General features: G+C 46.5%; 1 protein-coding gene across 3 annotated transcripts; it reads left to right on the top strand.

Annotated features, from left to right (window-relative positions):
• Nucleotides 1–730: 730 nt before the first annotated feature.
• LOC121915746 (dual specificity protein phosphatase 10-like) lies at nt 731–18,554 on the top strand. Of its 3 annotated transcripts, XM_042440241.1 has the most exons (4): nt 731–977; nt 10,980–12,220; nt 13,806–14,102; nt 15,508–18,554. In XM_042440241.1, exons 2-4 carry the CDS (start codon nt 10,993–10,995, stop codon nt 15,771–15,773), a joined length of 1,791 nt encoding a protein of 596 aa, XP_042296175.1. In that variant the 5' UTR covers nt 731–977; nt 10,980–10,992; the 3' UTR covers nt 15,774–18,554. The 3 variants fall into 3 exon arrangements, with proteins under 3 accessions (XP_042296175.1, XP_042296173.1, XP_042296174.1); XM_042440239.1 differs by having other exon boundaries at nt 13,806–15,623; XM_042440240.1 differs by lacking the exon at nt 731–977 and adding an exon at nt 5,100–5,367 and having other exon boundaries at nt 13,806–15,623.
• Nucleotides 18,555–20,157: the final 1,603 nt, after the last annotated feature.

Here is a 20,157-nt window from a genome sequence, read left to right as displayed (position 1 = left end):
ATCCAGCCTTTAGTCCGAGCACATATATACTGTAGTTGTTTGAAGGGATTTTGTAATCTCTTTGGCACTGTCTTCCTTTGCTCCATCCTTTACATCCTTCATTACATGCTCCTTACGTTTTACCCTCGACTTATCCATGATTCGTATCAAAACCCATTATTTTGGCCCCCAAACCTGCCTTCGACTTCTACAGTATATAAGTTGACCTCATATATAACTTATAGTCGGGTAGATATACAATAGTTTTTAGATACAGTATGTTCGGTTTGGGTCCAGGACCCTTCTGCAGATCCCAAAATCCGCTGATGCTCAAGTCCCATTAAATACAATGAGATCAGGATCAGAATATTGTATCTTGTAATGGTTTGACTGTACTGTTTTTAACTGTTTTAATGCTTGAAAATTTATGCGCCAGACACAGTTTTCCAGGTGAGCTCTGGCCAAAGTTGGCTGCATCAATACAAGTATAGTCTCCAGATCAAACTACAGTTCCCAGGATTCCCCAGCACTGAGCCAGGGCAGTTAAAGCGGTATGAATGCGGGTTGTTCCCTGCAGCGTGTGGATGGATGCAGAGTGTGGACAATGAATGGGAGCAGCTGGGCTGGGGGTCACGTGCTCCCCGATTACGTCACCTTTCCCCAAGAGAAAGCCGGGCAGCTCCTGATTGGCTGGCGATGATGTCACCCTCCAAGCCTGGCCTCCTCCTCTCAGCGGCCCCCTCCCTCTCCGCTCCGAAGCGCTTCTAAAGCCCTGAAGCCCAGCTGCGGGGCAGCACTCGAACCCAGGACCGGACCCAAAGAGGGCTAAGCGGACAAAGACCCGGGGGGCTTGAAAGGAGGGGCGAAAGAAGCCACAGCCGGAGTCCAGCTAAGTGTCAGCAGGCACCAGGTCTTGGGTTTTTAACCCCATCTCACCCCAAAGGTACCCCTAAAAAGGGGGAGAAACCCATGGATTTCAGCTTGAGGGTGTGATGCAGGTGAGTGGGGCTTTCCAGTTGAAAGGGGGGGGGTCTCTTTGCATCTATTTCATTTTCATTCTCTCGTGTGCATTTGGAAAGGTGACTTTGTGTTGTGGGTCTTTCCTGGCAGGGTTTTGCAGTTTCAAAGGGGAGATGAGAGGTTTCCAAAGAGGAGATCCCATTGCTGGGCATGGTGTTGTTTATTTTGGTGTCTGGGGAGGGAAGAAAAAGAGACGCCTGTGTGTGTATTTGTGTGCATTTGTGTGTCAGAGTGGCCCATTTGGAGGTGTTTTTAAAGCACTCCATGTGGATTTGAAGGGCATCCGATGTAGTCAATAATGGTGTGTACTGTATATAGACAATAAGGCTAGGAAAGGCAGAGGGATGTTGAAAGAGAGCAATGCTAGAGGCATGGATCCTGTTAGGAAGGCAGGGTGAGCAGCTGTCCTCAAACAAAGGAGGCAAAGGGCACCAGCAAATGGAGGACGCTCAAGGAAAAGGGAGGACATTGCAAAACAAAAGCTGAAAGCATGCCCAGAACTAGAATTGCATGCTTCTTAGTTGGATGTTAAAAGGAGGACATTGCAAAACAAAAGCTATAGGCACTCATAGAAATAGGAATGCATGCTTCTTAGTTTGGGTCAGGATGGAGGACAAGGACACCACCAAATGGAGGACATTCCTAAACAGAAGCTGAAAACATGCATAGAAATAGAAATGCACGGTTCGTAGTTGGGGACAGAATGGAGGACATTTTGGAAACTCCTCCTGGACCGAAGGAGGGAATGGAGGACCTGTCCTGGAAAAGGAGGATGTCCCTGGTGACCTGATGGCTTCACCGCAAAGGAGGACAAGGCACCGCCAAATGGAGGATGCCCAAGGAAAAGGGAGGACATGACACAACCAAAGCTGAAAACACTCACAGAAATAGAAATGCATGCTTCGTAGTTGGGGTCAGAATGGAGGACATTTGGGAATGCCCTCCTGGACAGAAAGTGGGGATGGAGGACACATCCTGGAAAAGGAGGGCGTCCAAGGTGAGCAGATGTCCTCGCCACAAAGAAGGACATGACACCACCAAATGGAGGATGTTGGAGGAAAAGGGAGGACATACCAAAACAAAACCTGGAAGCATTCCTATAGTTATAAATCCATGCTTCTTAGTTGGGGTCGGAATGGAGGACATTTGGGAATGCCCTCCTGGACAGAAGGTGGGAATGGAGGACACACCTTGGAAAAGGAGGATGTCTCATCCGCAGGGTTGCCATGCGTCCGGATCGACTAGGGCAGGGAACTACAACGACAACAACAGCGTCAAAGGTGGCTTGCAAAAGGAAGTCTTTGGAGGTTTTTAAAAGAGAGTTCCTGCATGGCAGCAAGGGGTTGGAATGGATGTCCCTTGAGGTTTCTTGCAACTCTATAAGACTTTTTCATACGGAGGAATGTATCACCGTCCCAAAAGCAGAAAGGGGCGGCAATCCGAAAATGCAAGAAATTACGTAGTGACTTTTCACACGCTCAGATGAACACAGCGTCCATCCGAAAGAGAAAGCCGTGCGAATGTGAATGAACTCATCACATGAGTACATACCCATTGACTTCTTGATTTCGAATGAGCATGTTTGCACATGCGCAGGAAGGACCAGATCCCATGGCCGACAGGAATCCCGTGGCCCAACTGGAGATGCATTTCATACTAACGCAAATGCAAATTGACTGCGAATCCGCAGTAGAAAGGGATTTATAAATTTGATATTTTTCCGCATTCAGCTATTCCTGGGGTGTCTCACGATTGCGTTTGGACTGCCTTCCGTTTGCGCGCGACGTCGTTTGAAAATCTTTTGCAAAATTACGTGAAATACCTTAGATTACCCCGGATTAACCTTCCAATTTTCCCCGTGTGATAAAGCCCTACGATTCTGTGGCTTGGGTTTAGGGGGAATCTGCCAAAGGAGGGCAGGGAAGAGAGGAAGAGAGAGATGGAATCGTCCTCCTTTCTTCCCCCGAAGGTCTCCCTGAAGTGTGGGTGTTTGTTTGTGTCGGCTGTCGCCTGGCTTTGTTGTGACAGGTTATCCTTTTTCGGGGTGCGTAGGAGGACCCAGGCGAGGAGGAGCTTTTGCCAAGGGCTTTGGAGAGGATTTGGGGGGGCAGGATGGGTGCAAAGGGGTGGATTTGGGGAATCTGTTTCTCCCATTTCGCTGCCAGAGGCTGAAAGAGGAGAGCACCGGCGTTCTCCCCTTACAGGTACCTTTACTTGTCCCGAATAGCAGGATGACATTTGGGGTTATTTTTAAGACGGTGATGCCATGGCAGTGCCGGGGACACCAGCCGATGGGTTTTAGATAGGGACGACGGAGGTAAACTGTGGCCGAAATGTCGCCACGCATTCACATCTGTGCCAAGGCTCCCACACCAAGGCTTCCTTGCATGTGCGCACAAAAGCCGGCGCACTTTTCTACGAAACACATGTGTGCAAAAACAAACACGGGGAGGCCTAGAAATGGGCCAGTAACAAGTTCCTTACATGCAACCTGCAATAGAAACAGAAGTGCATGCGTCTTAGTTGGGGTCATAATGGAGGACACTTTGGAAATGCCTCCCGGACAGAAGGTGGGGATGGAGGACATGTCCTGGAAAAGGAGTGAGCAGATGTCCTTGCCGCAGAGTCAGGAAAGGTGAATCTTTTTTCTTTCCTTTAAAAATATAATACTTTTTTGTGTGCTTTTAAGTCATTTCCAACTTACGGTGTGGCAAGATTTGTTTGAAGGTGTTTTGCCACTGCGATCCTCTGAGGCTGAGAGAGTGTGACATGGGCCCTCCTATCCTCCCCCAAACAAAACAAAAGCTTTCAGATTCTGGAGACCAGGATCCTGTGGCACTTTGCAGAGGGACTTGTAGCTGCCCTGCAAACAGCAACAGTACTATACAGTAGCACAGGAATACAGAAGAAAAGAGTGGTATAAACAGATTCTGGCATCACCAAGTCAGACATATATGCAATATCAGGAAACATAGATATGCTTATTTATTCGTTATTATTCTATTAATTTGCATCCCGCTTTTTCTCCCCAAATTGGGACCCGAAGCGGCTTACCCTCTAAAAACTTAGTTAAAAACTTACAAAAGTGACGGTCAAAACGGAATCAAACTGCGGCCAAATTAAAACGGATCCATTGTTTAAAAATAGAAGACAATTAAAAAGACAAAAGCCCTTAAAAACTATACACATGAAAACAACACAGCTTTCTGTTTTCTACGCCTGCTTCTGTTTATAGTTGTTGTTCCTATTTGCCATCAAGCGGACTTCGATTTAGGGCAACCCTATAAATGGGAGCTCTGCAAGGGCCCCATCATCCTGCTTCTGGTTGTTGTTATTGTGTGCCTTCAAGTCGCTTCTGACTTATGGGGACCCTAAAGCAAAGGTTTTCGTGGCAAATTTAAAGACTTCTGAATTGAACAATTTACATGGAACACCAGAAGTGAATGAAGCTTGCAGCCTTTCCAAAAAGCAAACTTTGCTTTTGCCATTTTATAGAAGGGATGCCATTTCACTAATCCATTGTACATAATGGGGCTTGAGCATCCACATTTTGGTATCCACAAGAGATCCTGGAACCAAACCCCCAGCGGATATCAAGGGACCACGGTATTACTTTTTTCAGTCTAAGATTTTGCACACTATGAAAACGTAGTAATACATTTGTTAATCTGGATGATAAAAAAAAATATATAGCAGCCACAAAAATGCTCACCGCTGTGAAGTCGAAGGCTTTCACGGCCGGCATCTGTAGTTTTTTGTGGGTTTTTTGGGCTCTGTGGCCATGTTCTAGAAGAGTTTCTTCCTGACGTTTCGCCAGCATCTGTGGCTGGCATCTTCAGAGAATGCTGGCATGGAAGACAGTGGGGTATATAGGCCTTGGCATCAACAACAGAAGAATACACAGATTAACATGGAAATCACTCTTCCCTACCCAGGGTCACACAGTGTGTGTGTATATACACACACACACACACACCCAACTCTCTTCCATGCCAGCATTCTCTGATGCCAGCCACAGATGCTGGCGAAACGTCAGGAATAAACCCTTCCAGAATATGGACACATAGTCCAAAAACCCACAAAAAAGAAACCCTCCAAATCCTAAGGCCTTGGGTCTTTGGAACCCAACTCCCCTGGCCTCTCTGATTCTTCCTCTCCACCTCCATCAGCAAACTGCACAGCATTTCCAGGGCCAAGTGGTGAGCTCATGATGGGGTGAAACCCGAGGAGACAGATGCCCTCCTTGGGTACTGCCAGGCTATGAGCTCAAGGTGGTATTTTTAGAGGCACTGCATGACTTCACTTGGGGAAGGGAACGGCAGAACCGCAGCCCAAAGGGAAACTAGGTGGGCTGCAGCATGTGTCTGGGTGAGTCTTCGAGAGGAAAAGGTGGGTGGGAATCTTATTCCGAAATCCCTTTTGCATTTTAGAATTAGGCACTGGTTTCAGCTTGGAAAAGTGTGGGAACGGGGAGACCTTTTCCAAGCGACGCAGTGCTGCGTGTATGCAAACATGAGGGTTCGTCTGTGTATTATTATTATCTTTATTTTATTCATTTATATCCTGCCTTCCTTGCAACAGCTGGACTCGAGGCGGGTAACAACAGAGCTAAAACAATGCAGATCAAAAACCATACAAAACATTTGATAAATGCAGAAATATAAAGTTACATAAAATGCAAAATTGTCAGGTTTGTGAGAGCCAGTGTGATGTAGTGGCTTGAGCATTGGACACTGAGAGTCCAGGGTTCAAATCCCGGCTTGGCCATGTAAACCCAAAGCATAAGAGTGCTACAAAAGAGTCAGTGTGGTGTAGAGGTTTGAGTGTTGGACTGTGGCTCCGGAGACCAGGGTTCGATTCCTCGTTCGGCCATGTAAATGCAATGGGTGAGCTCGAGCAAGTCACACTCTCTCAGCCTCAGAGGATGGCAATGGCAACCCTCCTCTGAAGAAACAAGCCAAGAGAACCCCATGATAGGTTCGGTTCGCCTTGGAGTTGCCATAAGCTGGAAGTGGCTTGAAGGCACACAACAACAACAACAACAGGTTATAAACATTAAAAACATTAAAGATTAAATAGGCCATGAAATGTTTTTTAAAATCACAGCACATCCTTCAAGGCCCACTTCATTCGTTTCCCAAAAGCTTGGTGGCACAAGAATGTTTTCAATTGCAAACAAAAGGGAGAGCAACCACCAAGAAGGCCCTGTCTCCCTTGAGAAGGTAGTGGGCCATAGAGAAGGGGCTATCCATCCAGAAGATCTTAAAGATCTAATGGACTCATAGGTTTTCTCCACCAGATATCAGTGTAGTTTTGTGTAGCTAGGTCTAAGGAGGAAAAAGATCAGGCACGTTTGTGCAAAGGCAAGGCACAAATGTGTAAATGTACCCAGCACACTTCATGTAAATATATAACTCAACAAATGCTAGTGAGACAGGGAAGGAGAAGAAGGTGTGCACAAATGCAGGCATGCACTGCTTTACACAAGAGAGTGCCATCTTTTATAGCTCTGCATGCACCATACTTACGCATTTATTAATATTAATCTTACCATGACTGCATTTACTGGTCCAAAACAAACTGCAGAAATAATCTGGTTTGAGACTGCTTTAACTGCCCTGGCTAAGGAATCCCAGGAATCTCAGTTGCTGGTATAGGTCAATGGCAGAACATTTTGGTACTCTGGAACGTATTTCAGGTTAGAGTTGAGTTAGTCTAGAAATTCAGTATGCAAAGGAATGCTACAAGTTCCCTTTGCATACTGAATATCCAGACTGACTCTAGACTGATTCCAAGGCGTTTGCCTGTCAGTTCCATGTTGGAAGCAAATCTTTGCAGCAACCAACTCAGATCTCACCCCTAAGCATGAGAAACCTTGCAAACATAACGGAGATCAAATCAGTTATCTCAATGATCCATTCCAGTCCTAAATCCGTGTCTCCAAGGGGATCAGGTGCGACCTTTGAGACTAACTGTGCAAAAGACGTTGTAGCACAAGCTTTCGTAGCCTTGGTCTACTTCCTCAGATGCAGGTTTCTGGTTGTTAGTACTGTATTTCAGGTTGTTAGCTTCCATTGTTTGTAATGGATCAGTGAGAGAATTGCTTAAGGACAAGATCTGAGTTCAGAATTGATGGATTGCTGAGATGATTGATTTGATCTCCATCGTGTTTGAAAGGTTTCTTATGCTTAGGGACGAGAACTGAGTTCAGAATCGATGGATCGCTGAGAGAAATAATCTCCACTATGTTTGCAAGGTTTCTTATGCTTAGGGATGAGATCGGAGTTCAGAACTGATGGATCGCTGAGACAATTGATTGGATCTCCATCATGTTTGCAAGTTTTCTGTTGCTTAGGGACGAGATCTGAGTCAGAATCTATGATTCTAAACTCAGATCTCATTCTTAAGCATGGGAAACCTTGCAAACATGATGGAGATCAAATCAGTTATCTCAGTGATCCATTCCAATCCTAAACCCCAGTATCTCCAAGGTGAGATACTGAAGAGGTTGTAATGCAAGCTTTCGTGGACTTGGTCTACCTTCTTCAGATGCAGGTTTCAGGTTGTGAAGTGTTTCAGGTTAACTTCTATTGTGCTTGGAATGGATCCTGCCTGCATACATTGTGTATATATCCAAGGGCCAGAGGAACCACATTTGACTTGAAATCCCAGAAAGAGTGCCTGACGCATCCCCAAAGAGTCCAGTTGCAGGCCGCCAGCTATGGCTCTACAACTGGGGCAAGGAGATGTCGAGATCAGCACTGATGTAATGCCCTTTATATGTGTGTGCGATGGTGGGAGTGTTTCTGTCCTCTCCTCCCAAGTGCTGTGGTTGCTGTCACACCCAATCCCCCCTTCCTTGCTGTACACACACTTGATGGGAATAACAGTGCTGTCGCTACACATTAGTGTCAGGGGGCCAGGGCTGAATGTCGTTCCTTAGCAGAAAAACCCCCTGGGGAGAACGGGAAGGAGGTGGGTGCTCTTTCCCCCTTATTTGTGTGTGTAGGGATGGGGAGAAAAGATTGGAATTATTATTAAAGGGGAATCAGGAATCAAGGCAAGCAACGTGGAGCATTGGATGGAGAAATCCTGGTTGCAAAGAGCTGTTCATGAGGAACGGGGTTGAAGGGTGGGCTGGCAAAGAGAGGTGAAGAAACTGAGGAAAGACAGTGTCTCCTGTTCCATGAGAAAGAGAATTGTGAGGGGGATATCCATGATAATGAAAGGCTACTCCTACCTATGCCAGTGGACAGGACTGATGGGAACTGGAGTCCAGCATCTCCTTGAGGTTACCCAGATCTCCAGTTTGGGGCAGCCCTGCCCTTCATTTGGAAGTACAGTCAGCCCTCCACATCCACCGATTCAACCATCCATCTGGAACATAGTCTACAAAGATATAAATTCCAAAAAGATATTGCTATTTTATATGAGGGACATAATTTCCCCACACCATTGCATTTAATGAGCATCCATGGATTGTGGTATCCATGAGGGGTCCTGGAACCAAACTCCAGCGGATACCAAGGGCCCAGTGGATCTCTTGCGGGTGAGGGAGTTGTTAGTCAGCCCCATTTCACAATCTGGCTGCAACCCTTTGGAGCAGCTAAAGTTTTTCATGCTTCAGAGAGGATGTAGTTGCTAACTGTTGTCACATTGATTTAGACCCCAAGAATAAGAGATCTCCAAGTCACCTTATCGTCAACTGCTCAGGTCTTGCAGACTCAGGGCTGCTGCTTCCTGCACTGAATCCATCCATCTGGAATGCAGTCTTCCTCTTTTCCTATTGCCTTCTACCTTGTCAAGCATTACTGACTTTTCTCATGATGTGGCCAAAGTACGACAGTCTCAATTTAGTTATCTTTGCTTCTAGGGAAAGTTCAGGCCTGATTTGCTCTAGGACCCATTGATTTGTCTTGTCCACACTCCACGGTTTCCGCAGAACTCTTCTCCAGCACCACATTGCAAAAGAGTTGATTTTCTTCCTACCAGCTTTCTTCACCGTCCGGCTACATAGAAATGAATAGTAGTTGGATAGCAAGTCATGGGAAAGACCTTTCTATACCTTGGACCTGGAGAGGTCCTGTCTATCAGAGCAAACCGTATGGAGCTAGACAGATGGCCTCTTCAGTCTGGATTTTAAGGAACTGGGTCAAAAGGATGATCAAGGGTGGGAAGGGAAACTCTTTCAGCAAAGTGGTCTGTCCAAAATTAGTGTACATCTGAGGCCTCTGGATTGAATTCCCCATGTTTGTATTTATGCTTTCGTTTAGCATATCCCCCCCCCCCCCGACGCACAGATGTATTTTTAACCTGCTGGGTTGCTTGACTGCGTGTCTGCCACACATAACCTCTGACTGGCTTCTTGTCCTTCTGAGCCTCCTTTCAAGCCCTCTACTCCAGCAGAGCCAAAAATGGAGAAAAGATAAAGATTAGGATGGCTTTCTCATGTGCATTTTGCTTTTGGGGAGGGAGGGAGGGAGGGATGCAGTTTTGGAAAAGGATTGTTTTAATCTCTCCTTGGCACCTAGCTGAATAAGAAAGGCATGCCTTTGAATCTTCCTCCAAGACCCTGCAGGGAAATGGGGAGAGGGATTGCATTTTTCTTGAGAACACATATTTAATGGGGACAGAGGAGAAATGCGTCAAGAAAGCCGAAAACTGGGGGCGGAAGCGACGGAGGGGGGCGGTCGGGGAAGCAGTAGGCCAATCTCGAACTTTCCCATCCTCCTCTGGTGATGCACACTATGCTGCAAATGGATCTGAGGGTGGAAGGGGGGGGAAACACCCCGATACGTTTGTCTTCTGTCGTAAAACGCTCTTTTGCAAAACATGACCCAATTTCTCCCCAGAATCTTTTTTCCGAAAGATGTCTTTGAAAGGAAGAGGGAGATGAAAAACCGGGGAGGGTAGTCATCACTTAGCGCTTATGGATTTGAACATTTTGTGGGTATTTTTGCACCACCCTCAAAACTGGATGGCATCGTTTCGTTTCATTGTAATGAGCCATGAGAAAATTCCATGTTTTCTAAGCAGAGGGTGGCATATAAAACAACATGCATACTTACACAGAAGGCCTATAGAAGTGCCAGCATAGTCCTAAAGAGCTGAAGTCCTACTAAGTAGTGACCACTTCTCAGTTTTCCCCATCTGTAAAACAGGGTCGCAATAGCATCCTGACTTTATTGTTTGGTGAGGAGAAACACAGTAAAGCTGAATCTACATGGGCCAAATAATGCACCCTTTCCTAAATCTGAGTCCTTTTGGAACATACAGTCCATACATTCCTCTTGTTGTGAAGTGAAAATACTGATGCCAAGACTTTAAGGCATTAAAAAAAAAACCTTCAATTTTACTGTTTTTAGGACGAGCCATCTTTTTAAAACATGGGCTTTGACCCTCGAATTGGGATTGGGGTGGAATTGAGGGGTTTGGGAGCTGAGCAAAAATCTGCTTGTCTACATGGTAGACTGTCCTAACCGCAAAAAGGGACAAGGCACTGCAAAAATGTAGGAAATTCAAGAAAAATTCAAAGGTATAGCCATGTTAGTTCATAAAATCACTATGTAGAGAACTGGTACCATCTTTGAAAGTAACAGGAAGTGGGCAGCATGAGCTTTCCTAGACTCAAGTCTACTTCCTCAGATACTTTTGTAGTCTTTTTTGTAGACTTTGTAGATGCATCTGAGGACATAGACTTAAGTCTAGGAAAGCACATGCTGCCACCTTCTTTCATTCAGTCTCAAAGGTGCTACAAGGCCTCTTTATATTCAAGAAAAATGTAAGACATGACCAAACTAAAGATCAAAACGCTACTATAAATATAAATCCAGGTTTCTTAGTCATGCTCCGAAGGGAGAGAATTCTGGAATTCCTCCTGGACATAAGGTTGAAAGGTAGGACATGTCCTGGAATAGGAGGATGTCTGGTCACCCTGTTATGAATTTTCTCTTTCTCTCTGTCCTTTCCTTGGCCTCCAGCTCACCTTTCCCAATGCCTCCCTCGCCACTGGAAGAAAGGATCGGCGTGCTGCAGAGACCCAAGACATTGGCCTTGCGCCTCAACCACAGCTTTGCCCAGAACGGTGGCATCGAGAAGCAGCCGCCTCCATCTCTTCCTCCTCCTCCTCCTCCTTCTTCTTTCCCAATCTGCAAAGCCTCCAGCCAGGTGACAAAGCCCACGGGCGACGAAGCTCGCCGGAGTGGCATCCTCCAGCCCAACCATTCTCACACCATCGACATCAAGCTAACGGTGGGGGGTGCCCAGGTCCGGATCCCACAAGAACGCAACCTCTCCTTGCAGCTGGACCTGAAGCAGGGCGAGAAGAAAGGAGGGCTGGGCCCCCAGCTGAAGGTCTTCTTGCCCCAAGCCAAGCTCAAGAAGCGGTGCTTCAAAGAGAACTCCAAACCAGTGCCAGATCCGTCAGCCAGTTCCTCCTGTCTTTCCAGCCCGGTCAACACCATGCATCCTCTGAAATGCGGCTGTCGAGGCTGCTGGCGTCTCATGCGCTGCGACGAGGCTAATCCTAAATCAGGATTGCGCTCCTTGGGTTGCTTCTCCTGCCGATCCAGCCTCCGTTCTCTGACCTGCTCCAGCTGCAGCCCTCCTTCACTTAAAAAGCTTGGCTGCTTGCCTTGTGCACCAGCCGCCCTCCGATCTTTGGCCTGCCTGGCTTGCAACCCTTCGGTCAAGTCAGCCAGTTCTTCCTGCAGCTTCTGCAGCAGCGACCCCATTGTGGCTTATGACCCCCAGGTGGGCTCTTCCCCGGCCCCCAGCTGCTATGGCGGAGACGACGACGACGACTACAGTGTCCGTACCATCTGGCCGGACGAGTTGGCCAAGAAGATGACCAAGTCCCGGGTGCAACAACAACAGCAGAACCACCAACCGGTGGCCTCGCACCACCAGACGTCCCCCTTGATCCTGGACTGTCGCAACTTGGTGGAATACACAAAGAGCCAGCTGCAAGGGGCTATGAGGTTTGGGGTGGCCGAGGCAGCAGGCCGGCGACGGCTTCAGCAAGGCAAGTTGGCCGTCCTTGATTTCATTTCCTCTCGAGGAGGAAGCTGCGACTGCAGGGACTCTTCGCTCCAGCGCCTCTGGTCCAAGGAGCCTCCACTGGCCAGCCCTCCTCAGCCACGCAAAACCCAGCCTTCGCAAAGCCTGCATCTCATGCTGGATCTGCTCGACAAAGACGGGCCGGAAGGGCTGGGCAAGAGAGGTGAGTGCCCGGTTGTGGTTGGCACTTGGGAACGCTGCCACCTTGGGAATGCAATATCCAGGATGCCCCAGCTCTGCCATGTTTCAATGCTATTTAATTCTGGGAACTGTAGTTTTCTGAGACATTTAACCTTCTGTGGCAGAGAGCTCCAGTGCCACAACAAACTACAGTTCCCCAAACTGCATAGCATAGAGCCATGGCACTTAGAGTCATGTCCAATTGCATTAATTCTGCAATGCGGATGCAGCCTTCTTAAAGCCTTTTCAGTTGCTGTGTTAGCTGGGCAGTTCTGGGAGATATAGCCCAATACAGCAATGTTTCCATATGTGTGTGTATTAATTTCCAATCTCTACTTCAGTGCCAATACTGGTTTGCAATTTTAAAGGCTGAGGAAATTGGGGGCACATGTTGTTTATACTCGACTATAAGTCCGCCTCATGTATAAACCGAGGACAGAGTTTGGAGGGAAAATTATGGATCTTGATAAGACCCATGTAATAATAATAATAATAAGTTTTATTTATAGACCGCTATTCCGCGTTGATCATAGCGGTGTACAAGTAAAAAATTGCAATGACAAATACAAAGTACAATATAAGTTAAGGGTAAAACCTAGGGGTATGCAACAAAGGATCTAAAGGATGAAGAAAAGGAAAACAATGCTGAAGAACATACAAAATTCCAGCAGTCATAACTATTTGCGTTCACACAAAAGGCTGGAGGAATGAGAGAGTAGAAGGTGTCAGTGATTTCTGGACGGATTACATTCTTGCCTCTTGCCAGGAGAAGGTTCCTTTTTTTGTTGTTAAGAGTTAAAATACAGTGTTTACATTGTCCCATGGGTAAGTCAACTCAGGATTTTTGGTCACTTTTTGGACTAAAATTTCTAGACATACATATATACAGTACTTCCCTCCCTAACGTTTGGTGAATTTATCCCAGTTGGGCACCCAGATGGCAAGATGCCAAAGGTAGGGTTTAGGACAATGGCACAGTCATACGAAGGGTGTCTACCTTTATGCTCAGAGTCCAGCACACCCTTCTGTTTTGCACCTGCTCCCGGCCTATTAAACTGGGATGAACTCTGCCCAGCTGGTAACATGACATCATGTCTCTGACCTTTATAGTCCCATGCGCCAACTCCCTTGCCCTTCCCCACAGAGGGTTGGTGGTGTCATTTTACTTAGCAGATGTTTCAGAGTAGGATTTAAAAAGAACCAAACCAGGAATCTCTCTCTGCCAACACCATTGCACCTCCCTCTTCTTTACTACTGTATAAACATAAAGGCTGGAAAGAAAACTTCCCCAATTAGAGTTGGCCCATATAGGTAGGTAGGTAGGTAGGTAGGTAGATATACATACACACACACCCCCAACTGGGACGAAGTCATCATATTTTTGGAATAAATATATATATGTACATACACACAAACAGTCACCCTTCCGTTGTCGCTGGGGATCCGTTCTGGACCCCCTGCAAAAATGGAAATTCTCCTATATTCAAGCACCATTGGCTTGAATGACGGCATGCGAATAATTCACTGACCCATAGATTGACCCTTTTTGCTCTGCATTTGGATCACAGGCTTGACCGGGTCAGAAGTTGCAGACAGCCCTGACGACTTGGGAGCTCCGCTGACACCCGATTTGGAGAATGCCGAATTGAGTCCTATCCTCCCCTTCCTTTTTCTGGGTAACGAAAAAGATGCTCAGGACCTTGAACGGATGCTGAGCCTCAACGTGGGCCACGTCCTCAATGTCACCACCCACCTGCCTCTCTACCATGCCGACAGCGGGCGCCTCCGCTACAAGCGCCTGCCTGCCACCGACAACAACCGCCAGGACCTGCGGCAATACTTCGAGGAGGCTTTTGAATTTATCGGTAGGGGACATTCGCTTGGGGGGTTGTGGGGCAAGGACCAGAAGGATTACTGCTGGGAAGAAAACTGGGAACTGCTTGGAATATTGTATTCCAATATTGGTGCCCAAACGGTGCCCATTTTAAGTGCCCTAGCGGACACGCAGTGTGTTTTAAGAAAAAGAACAAAAGTGGGCAGGAGAAGCAAGTACAGGTACAAGAAGTTGCAGGCTTGCTTCCCCTGGACTTGCTACCTTCCAATTGTGTTGGACTACAACTCCCACCACCCCATCTTGGGGAACGATGGGAGCTGTAATCCAACATGTTCAGAGAGTCAATCTGGAAGGGATACTTTTGGAGGGAGTGTTGGATTTCCCCCTCCAAATATCTATATGGAAGATGGGACTTTCCAACAGAAGTGTATAAGAGTAGGATGCTATATCATTGGTCTGTGGGACCAAATACTGCTTTCATTGCCTGGCAGTGGCCTTCCACAGTCTCAGGGAGAAAAGGGCCTTTTCTATCCCCCGTGCCTTCCAGCTAGAGAAATCAGAGTTTGAACCTGGGGCCTTTGCTTGCAATGCATGTGGCCCTTCATTGAACTATCTGTGATACATCTCACTGCTGCCCAGTTTGAGATTAGAACATGAAATCACATGCATTAATTCTGTTTATATTAACGTATACATAATATTAACTGGCCGCCAGTGGAACTAATCCAGCCCTGGTGGCACAGTGGTTAAATGCCAGTACTACAGCCACAACATTGTGAGTTTGATTCCTACAAGGCTCCAGGTTGAGTGAGCCTTCCGTCCTTTGGTAGGTTGGTAAAATGAGTACCCAGTTTGTTGGCTTACAGTTGTAGACCACTTAGAGAGTGCTGAGTTCACATATAAGTGGTATAGCAATATAAATGCTATTGTTAATCCAGCCCTTATCCTGTGCTTCCTGAATTGGCTTCCTTTTAAAAGATATGTATTTGGGTCAACCTCCCATTTTTCAGGATGTTGACTGCTTGGGAATGTGCAGAGTATGGCTATATTCCATGAGTTGCCTGCTGCTTTTGTCCAGATGTGCAAAATAATTCAATGTCGAAGGAAATAGTCCTGAACCCAAAGCTGTCCAGCCTCTGGCATGTTTTGAACAGCTTTAGTTTTAAAAAGAATAAACTAATACCTTCTTTGAAGCATTAGTCCCTCTTCACTTGGAGTCATTCACTTGGAGCCAAGTTTCGACTCCTCCTAGGCAAACGTGCGAGTAGATGTGCGTATATGGAATGGAAGTAATTCTTAATTTTGAGAGCCTTTGTGGCTGCAAAGCAGAGTATAATACTCTAAATAAAGAAATGAATCTGAATGAGTCACTGACTTGGAAGCACTCGCATGTGTCTCTCATGTTCATGTTCTGCTTCTCCTTCTCCCTGTTCCAGAGGAGGCCCACCAGAGCGGCAAAGGGGTCCTCATCCACTGCCAGGCAGGCGTTTCACGCTCCGCCACCATTGTCATCGCCTACTTGATGAAGCACACGCTCATGACCATGGGCGACGCTTACAAATATGTTAAGGGTCGGCGGCCCATCATCTCGCCCAACCTCAACTTCATGGGACAACTGCTGGAATTTGAAACAGATCTCAATGCTGGCGTCACGCCCCGCATCCTCACCCCCAAACTGGCCGGAGTGGAGACTGAAGTGTGAGCAAGATTTGGGGGTGGGTGGGTGGGCAAGGGTGACCTCTGGCAATCTCAGGGCTAGGAAGATGTGTGTGGGGCGTGTGTGTGTGTGTGTGTGCAATAAGGGACCGACAAACTGTGTGGCACTGGACAACTGGGCAACTGAAGCCGTGAGCCAGGGTGGTGTGTGTGCATTGGTTGGGCAGCTTCTTGGCCATGTAAAAGCACTTGCTGCAACAACAGAACAGGTGGATCGGGGATCTTTTTGGGGTGGGGGTGGGGAATGCTTTTCTACTCTTGCCAACCAGCAAGCACTGACGAAACCTCCAGCACTGTAGCTGCCACTGCTGCCAACCAAATTTGGGGAACATCTTATTTCTACATCTAGGTAGAACTTTCTTCTTTTGGCATCAATGCCACAGTAAGATTTGAAAGGAATCTGGGATGGGTGTGTGTGTGAGATCTCATTGGGCTTAATTTATTGGGGATGGGGAGCGTGTAGGTGTGAAAATTTGGAGGGAAAGGGCGCCCTTTCCCTCTGTCTGTCTTCTTCTTGGTTCAGACTTTGCTTCCCTTTCAACCAGGATGGAGAGCATCTTTAGAAGTGGTGGGTTGGGTGTTTCAACCATTTACTAACACACGCGTGAGGGTATGCGTGTGATAGTGGGAGGAGATGACATTGTGGGTGAGACACCTTCCTTCCACAGTTATCAGATTTTAATGCTCAGGATTATAGATCTCTTCTCGGTAGACATTTTTGGGGTGGATGGAAGGATAGGGCCAGGGCAATTTACAATTCCTTCCTGTTTTTGCTGCTGCTGGCGGGGAGACCGGGCAACCTGTGCCACTATCTATTTATTTATTTGAACTCTACTGCTGCTTGGCTTCTCTCTTTTTACAAAGACTGGCTCTTAAAAATGATAAGTGTGATTTGGAGGGAGACAATGACTGTCTCTTTCACACTCCTCCATCAAACACAGTTGAGGCATTTCCCCTTCTCAGGGTAGATACCACTGGAATTGTCTTCCAGGATGGAGGTTATATTTAAGATGATGGGGAGGAGTGGTGGTGAATCCTTTTAAGGGGAAGGAACAGAAAAGAATTATAGGTTAGCCTTCCCCAACTTGTGTTGGACCACAGTTTGCATGAGCCCCAGCAAGTATCACAGTCTATACAATCTGGGAGACATGGGAATTATAGTCCAACACACTCAAAGGCTGTGTTCAGGAACACTACCTCTCCTAAGGTTTGCTTTGGGGTTTCCCAGAGACAATAGAAATCTGGGGTGTGTGGTTTCTCTTCCACACCGCTTATTTATCTTGAAATGCAATATATACACATATTTTTTGTTGTGGTTGGTTGCTTTTAAAGTGTCTCCTTCCTCTCCTCTCCCCGTTTTCCCTTCTGCCAAGTGTAGGGGAGGCAAGGTGCCACATGTTGGTGGGTTCCTTTGTTCCATGGTCTTCCAAGGCAGTCATGGTTTTCCCCTCTAGAGCAGTGGTTCCCAAACTTTGACCCTCCAGATGTGCTGGACTTCAGGTCCCAGAATTCTTGACTGTTGGGTTTCTGGGAGTTGGAAGTCCAAAACAGCTGCAGAACCAAAGTTTGAGCTCATCTGCATCAAGGTCTGTCACGGGAGTGCTGACAGAGGCATCAATGAGGCTTCAGTGATGGTTTGAAGGCACATGATGGAGAATGGTCAGCAGGCACTGCTTTCTCTTTCCTCTTCCTCAATGAACTTGCTGAACATGCAAAAAGTTGTCATTGGAGCCCTCCAAACAAATGATGGTGGGCAAGGATCCTTCCTCACATTGTAGAGTTGGATCAGCTCTGCATTGTTTTCATGAGGGTCATTTCCTAAATCCTTCCTATCTCCAAATGCCTCCCGGGTTCTAACTGGCATGACTTAGTGCCAGCTAGAAATCACAACAACCCAACAGAATGGTTAAGGTAAGGTGTTTTTAGCATACACAAATGCACATACTCTAAATGACATAAAAAGAAAGGTTGGGTTTTCCTTTTTAAAAAAATCTTTCTCCCTAAAAGGTGGTACGCCTTGTTTCCTGCAAGCATTTGTAAACCGTTTAGAGTGTGCTGAGTTCACTATTAAGCGGTATAGAAATGTAAATGCTATTGTTGTTCTTCCAAGCATTTCGAACTGGCTTGAAATCGGACACTGCAGTTCCAGGCCAGTTTTATTTCTCACTATTGGAACTTAGGCTGTAGGGAGAAACCACGCTAAAAATGAAAAACGAAGTTCTGTCATCATTGAGAAAAGGAGCTCCCCAATTCAAGATGGTTGACATTGGCAGGTGATCTGTGTCCACACATCTCCCCAGCTCCAGCATCTCTGCAACCTCTTGTTTGGCCTCTGCTGAGAAGTGATATTGTCCCACAGTTGAACAGCTTTAGCTGCGACGATGCACTGTCTTCTTCCGCCTGCCCTGATCTCCTGGTGACTAGTAGTGCAATGTCTCCTCTCCCTTTGAACATTTTTGTACTTAAAAAGTGATCCCCCCCACTAAAACTAGGCAGGAAACAGATATGGTTAGATCTGATAAGGCAACTTCCCTCCCAGCCGGCACCCTCCAGATGTGTTGGACTACACTGCCCATAAGCACCCACTTTTGCTGGCTGCGGGTTACTGGAGTTGCAGTCCAACCCATCCGAAGGACACGAGGGGAGCCTGCAATAGAATTTCCTCTTTTCCCTGCTGTTTCTCTTTGGATCTTGTATTTGTTATTTATTGGGCTCAAACAAATGGCCCCTGCTGTAATTTATTAAACGTGATCTTTCTCTTTTGTAACCAGAGTCCTCTCTCTTTAGGCTTTGGGAAGGAGAGGGAGGGAAATGGAGACACTGACTCACCAAGAGTACACCTAATCCTGGAGCTGTAAGGATTCCTTATGGAAGTAGGATTCTGCAGAAGACCACCAACATTGTAGCCCTTAACAAATATATCTGGTGCATTCTAGTGGTTTCCATTGACTTTTGAATACAGCTCCCAAAATTTCTTGCCATTGGTCATGCTGGGTGAAGACAATGGGTCTTTAGATTCTGAATCTGGTTGGTAGTCCTTTACTTATAAGCCAACAGAATTCAAAGATACAGCCATATTAGTCTGTTGAATCAGTATGCAAAGGGATCTTGTAGTACCCTTGAGACTAACTGAAAGAAAGAAGTTGGCAGCATGAGCTTTCCTAGACTTAAAACGACTTTCTCAGATGCATTTGGTCAAGATGCATTTGGTTAAAAGCCAACATTTAAGCAAATTTCAATTATATAGGTCTATTTTAGTTGGAATTGTCAGGATTAAGGCCTTAGTCCAGAGATGGGGATTATGTTGCCCTCCAGATATCACAGGACTCCAGTTCCCAGCAACTGGCATACTGGGAGTTGCAGTTAACATCTGGAGGGCAGCAGACTTCCTAACCTTGAAGTGGCAATGGTGGGAGATCCAAAATTGGGAACCACTGATGTAATTGGCATGTTCCTATCTGTGGCCAAAAGAGCCAACCACATCTGCACAAACCTTCAAGACAAATGTCCACTTTTCATAGGCGGACCAAAGCTGCACAGTGGAATAGTAGCACTACAAGGACTGGAACAATTTGCCAAAGAGTATAGTATTGACTTGGAGTTACTGATGCTTCACTGAAGCAACCACCACTATATTCACCGTACTTGAACCAATATGAGGGTTGGTATTTTCAGTAAAATCACAGCAGCACCACAATGGCATGAAATAGCCTTTTCACTAATTATTGATGTAAGTAACAGTAGAAGAAACCTGGAGGCAGAAGGGAGAACGTCATGGGCTCCATCAGGTGGGTAGATCTGGAACAGCCCCATCCTCAAGCTAAAATGTTATACTTCCTTCGATTTCTGCATACATCCCGGCATGCTCAGACACCCGAGGGCAAAGGGTGCTCTCTAGCGGCAGCCAGTGAGAATTCTACTGCAGCCTTTACTGTTTTGCCCAATGGTTGCAACTCCTGGCATTCCCCTTTCTGGCCCAGATGGGCAAGATAGAAATCTGTCAGTGATAAATAAGGACACAATGACATGGCTGCAGAACTAGACACTCAGTCTCCAAACTCAAAGGTACTCATCCTGTGGCATCATGAGAGTGGGACTTCAAGGTACTGTCCAGGGCCCTTTCAGCAGAACGAGCAGTTACTCAAATGCAGCAGGTCTACTGTAAACCACATTTTTAAGGAAGTAAAATAATACATGTTGCTATCTCATGAGTACTTGTCATTAAGATCAGAATGTACTGTAATTTAGCTTCAGCACAATGGGTAACTTTCAGACAGGTACTAGAAGTTCACCCAACATGGTGAATGTTGGGAAACCAGATGTTGGACTAGATCTCCTAATACCACTGGCTATGCTGCTCAGAGCTGGTA

This window comes from Sceloporus undulatus, chromosome 9, assembly GCF_019175285.1.
Source record: "Sceloporus undulatus isolate JIND9_A2432 ecotype Alabama chromosome 9, SceUnd_v1.1, whole genome shotgun sequence".
Classification (NCBI taxonomy): Eukaryota; Metazoa; Chordata; class Lepidosauria; order Squamata; family Phrynosomatidae; genus Sceloporus; species Sceloporus undulatus.
This window is presented reverse-complemented; position numbering and strand designations above follow the sequence as displayed.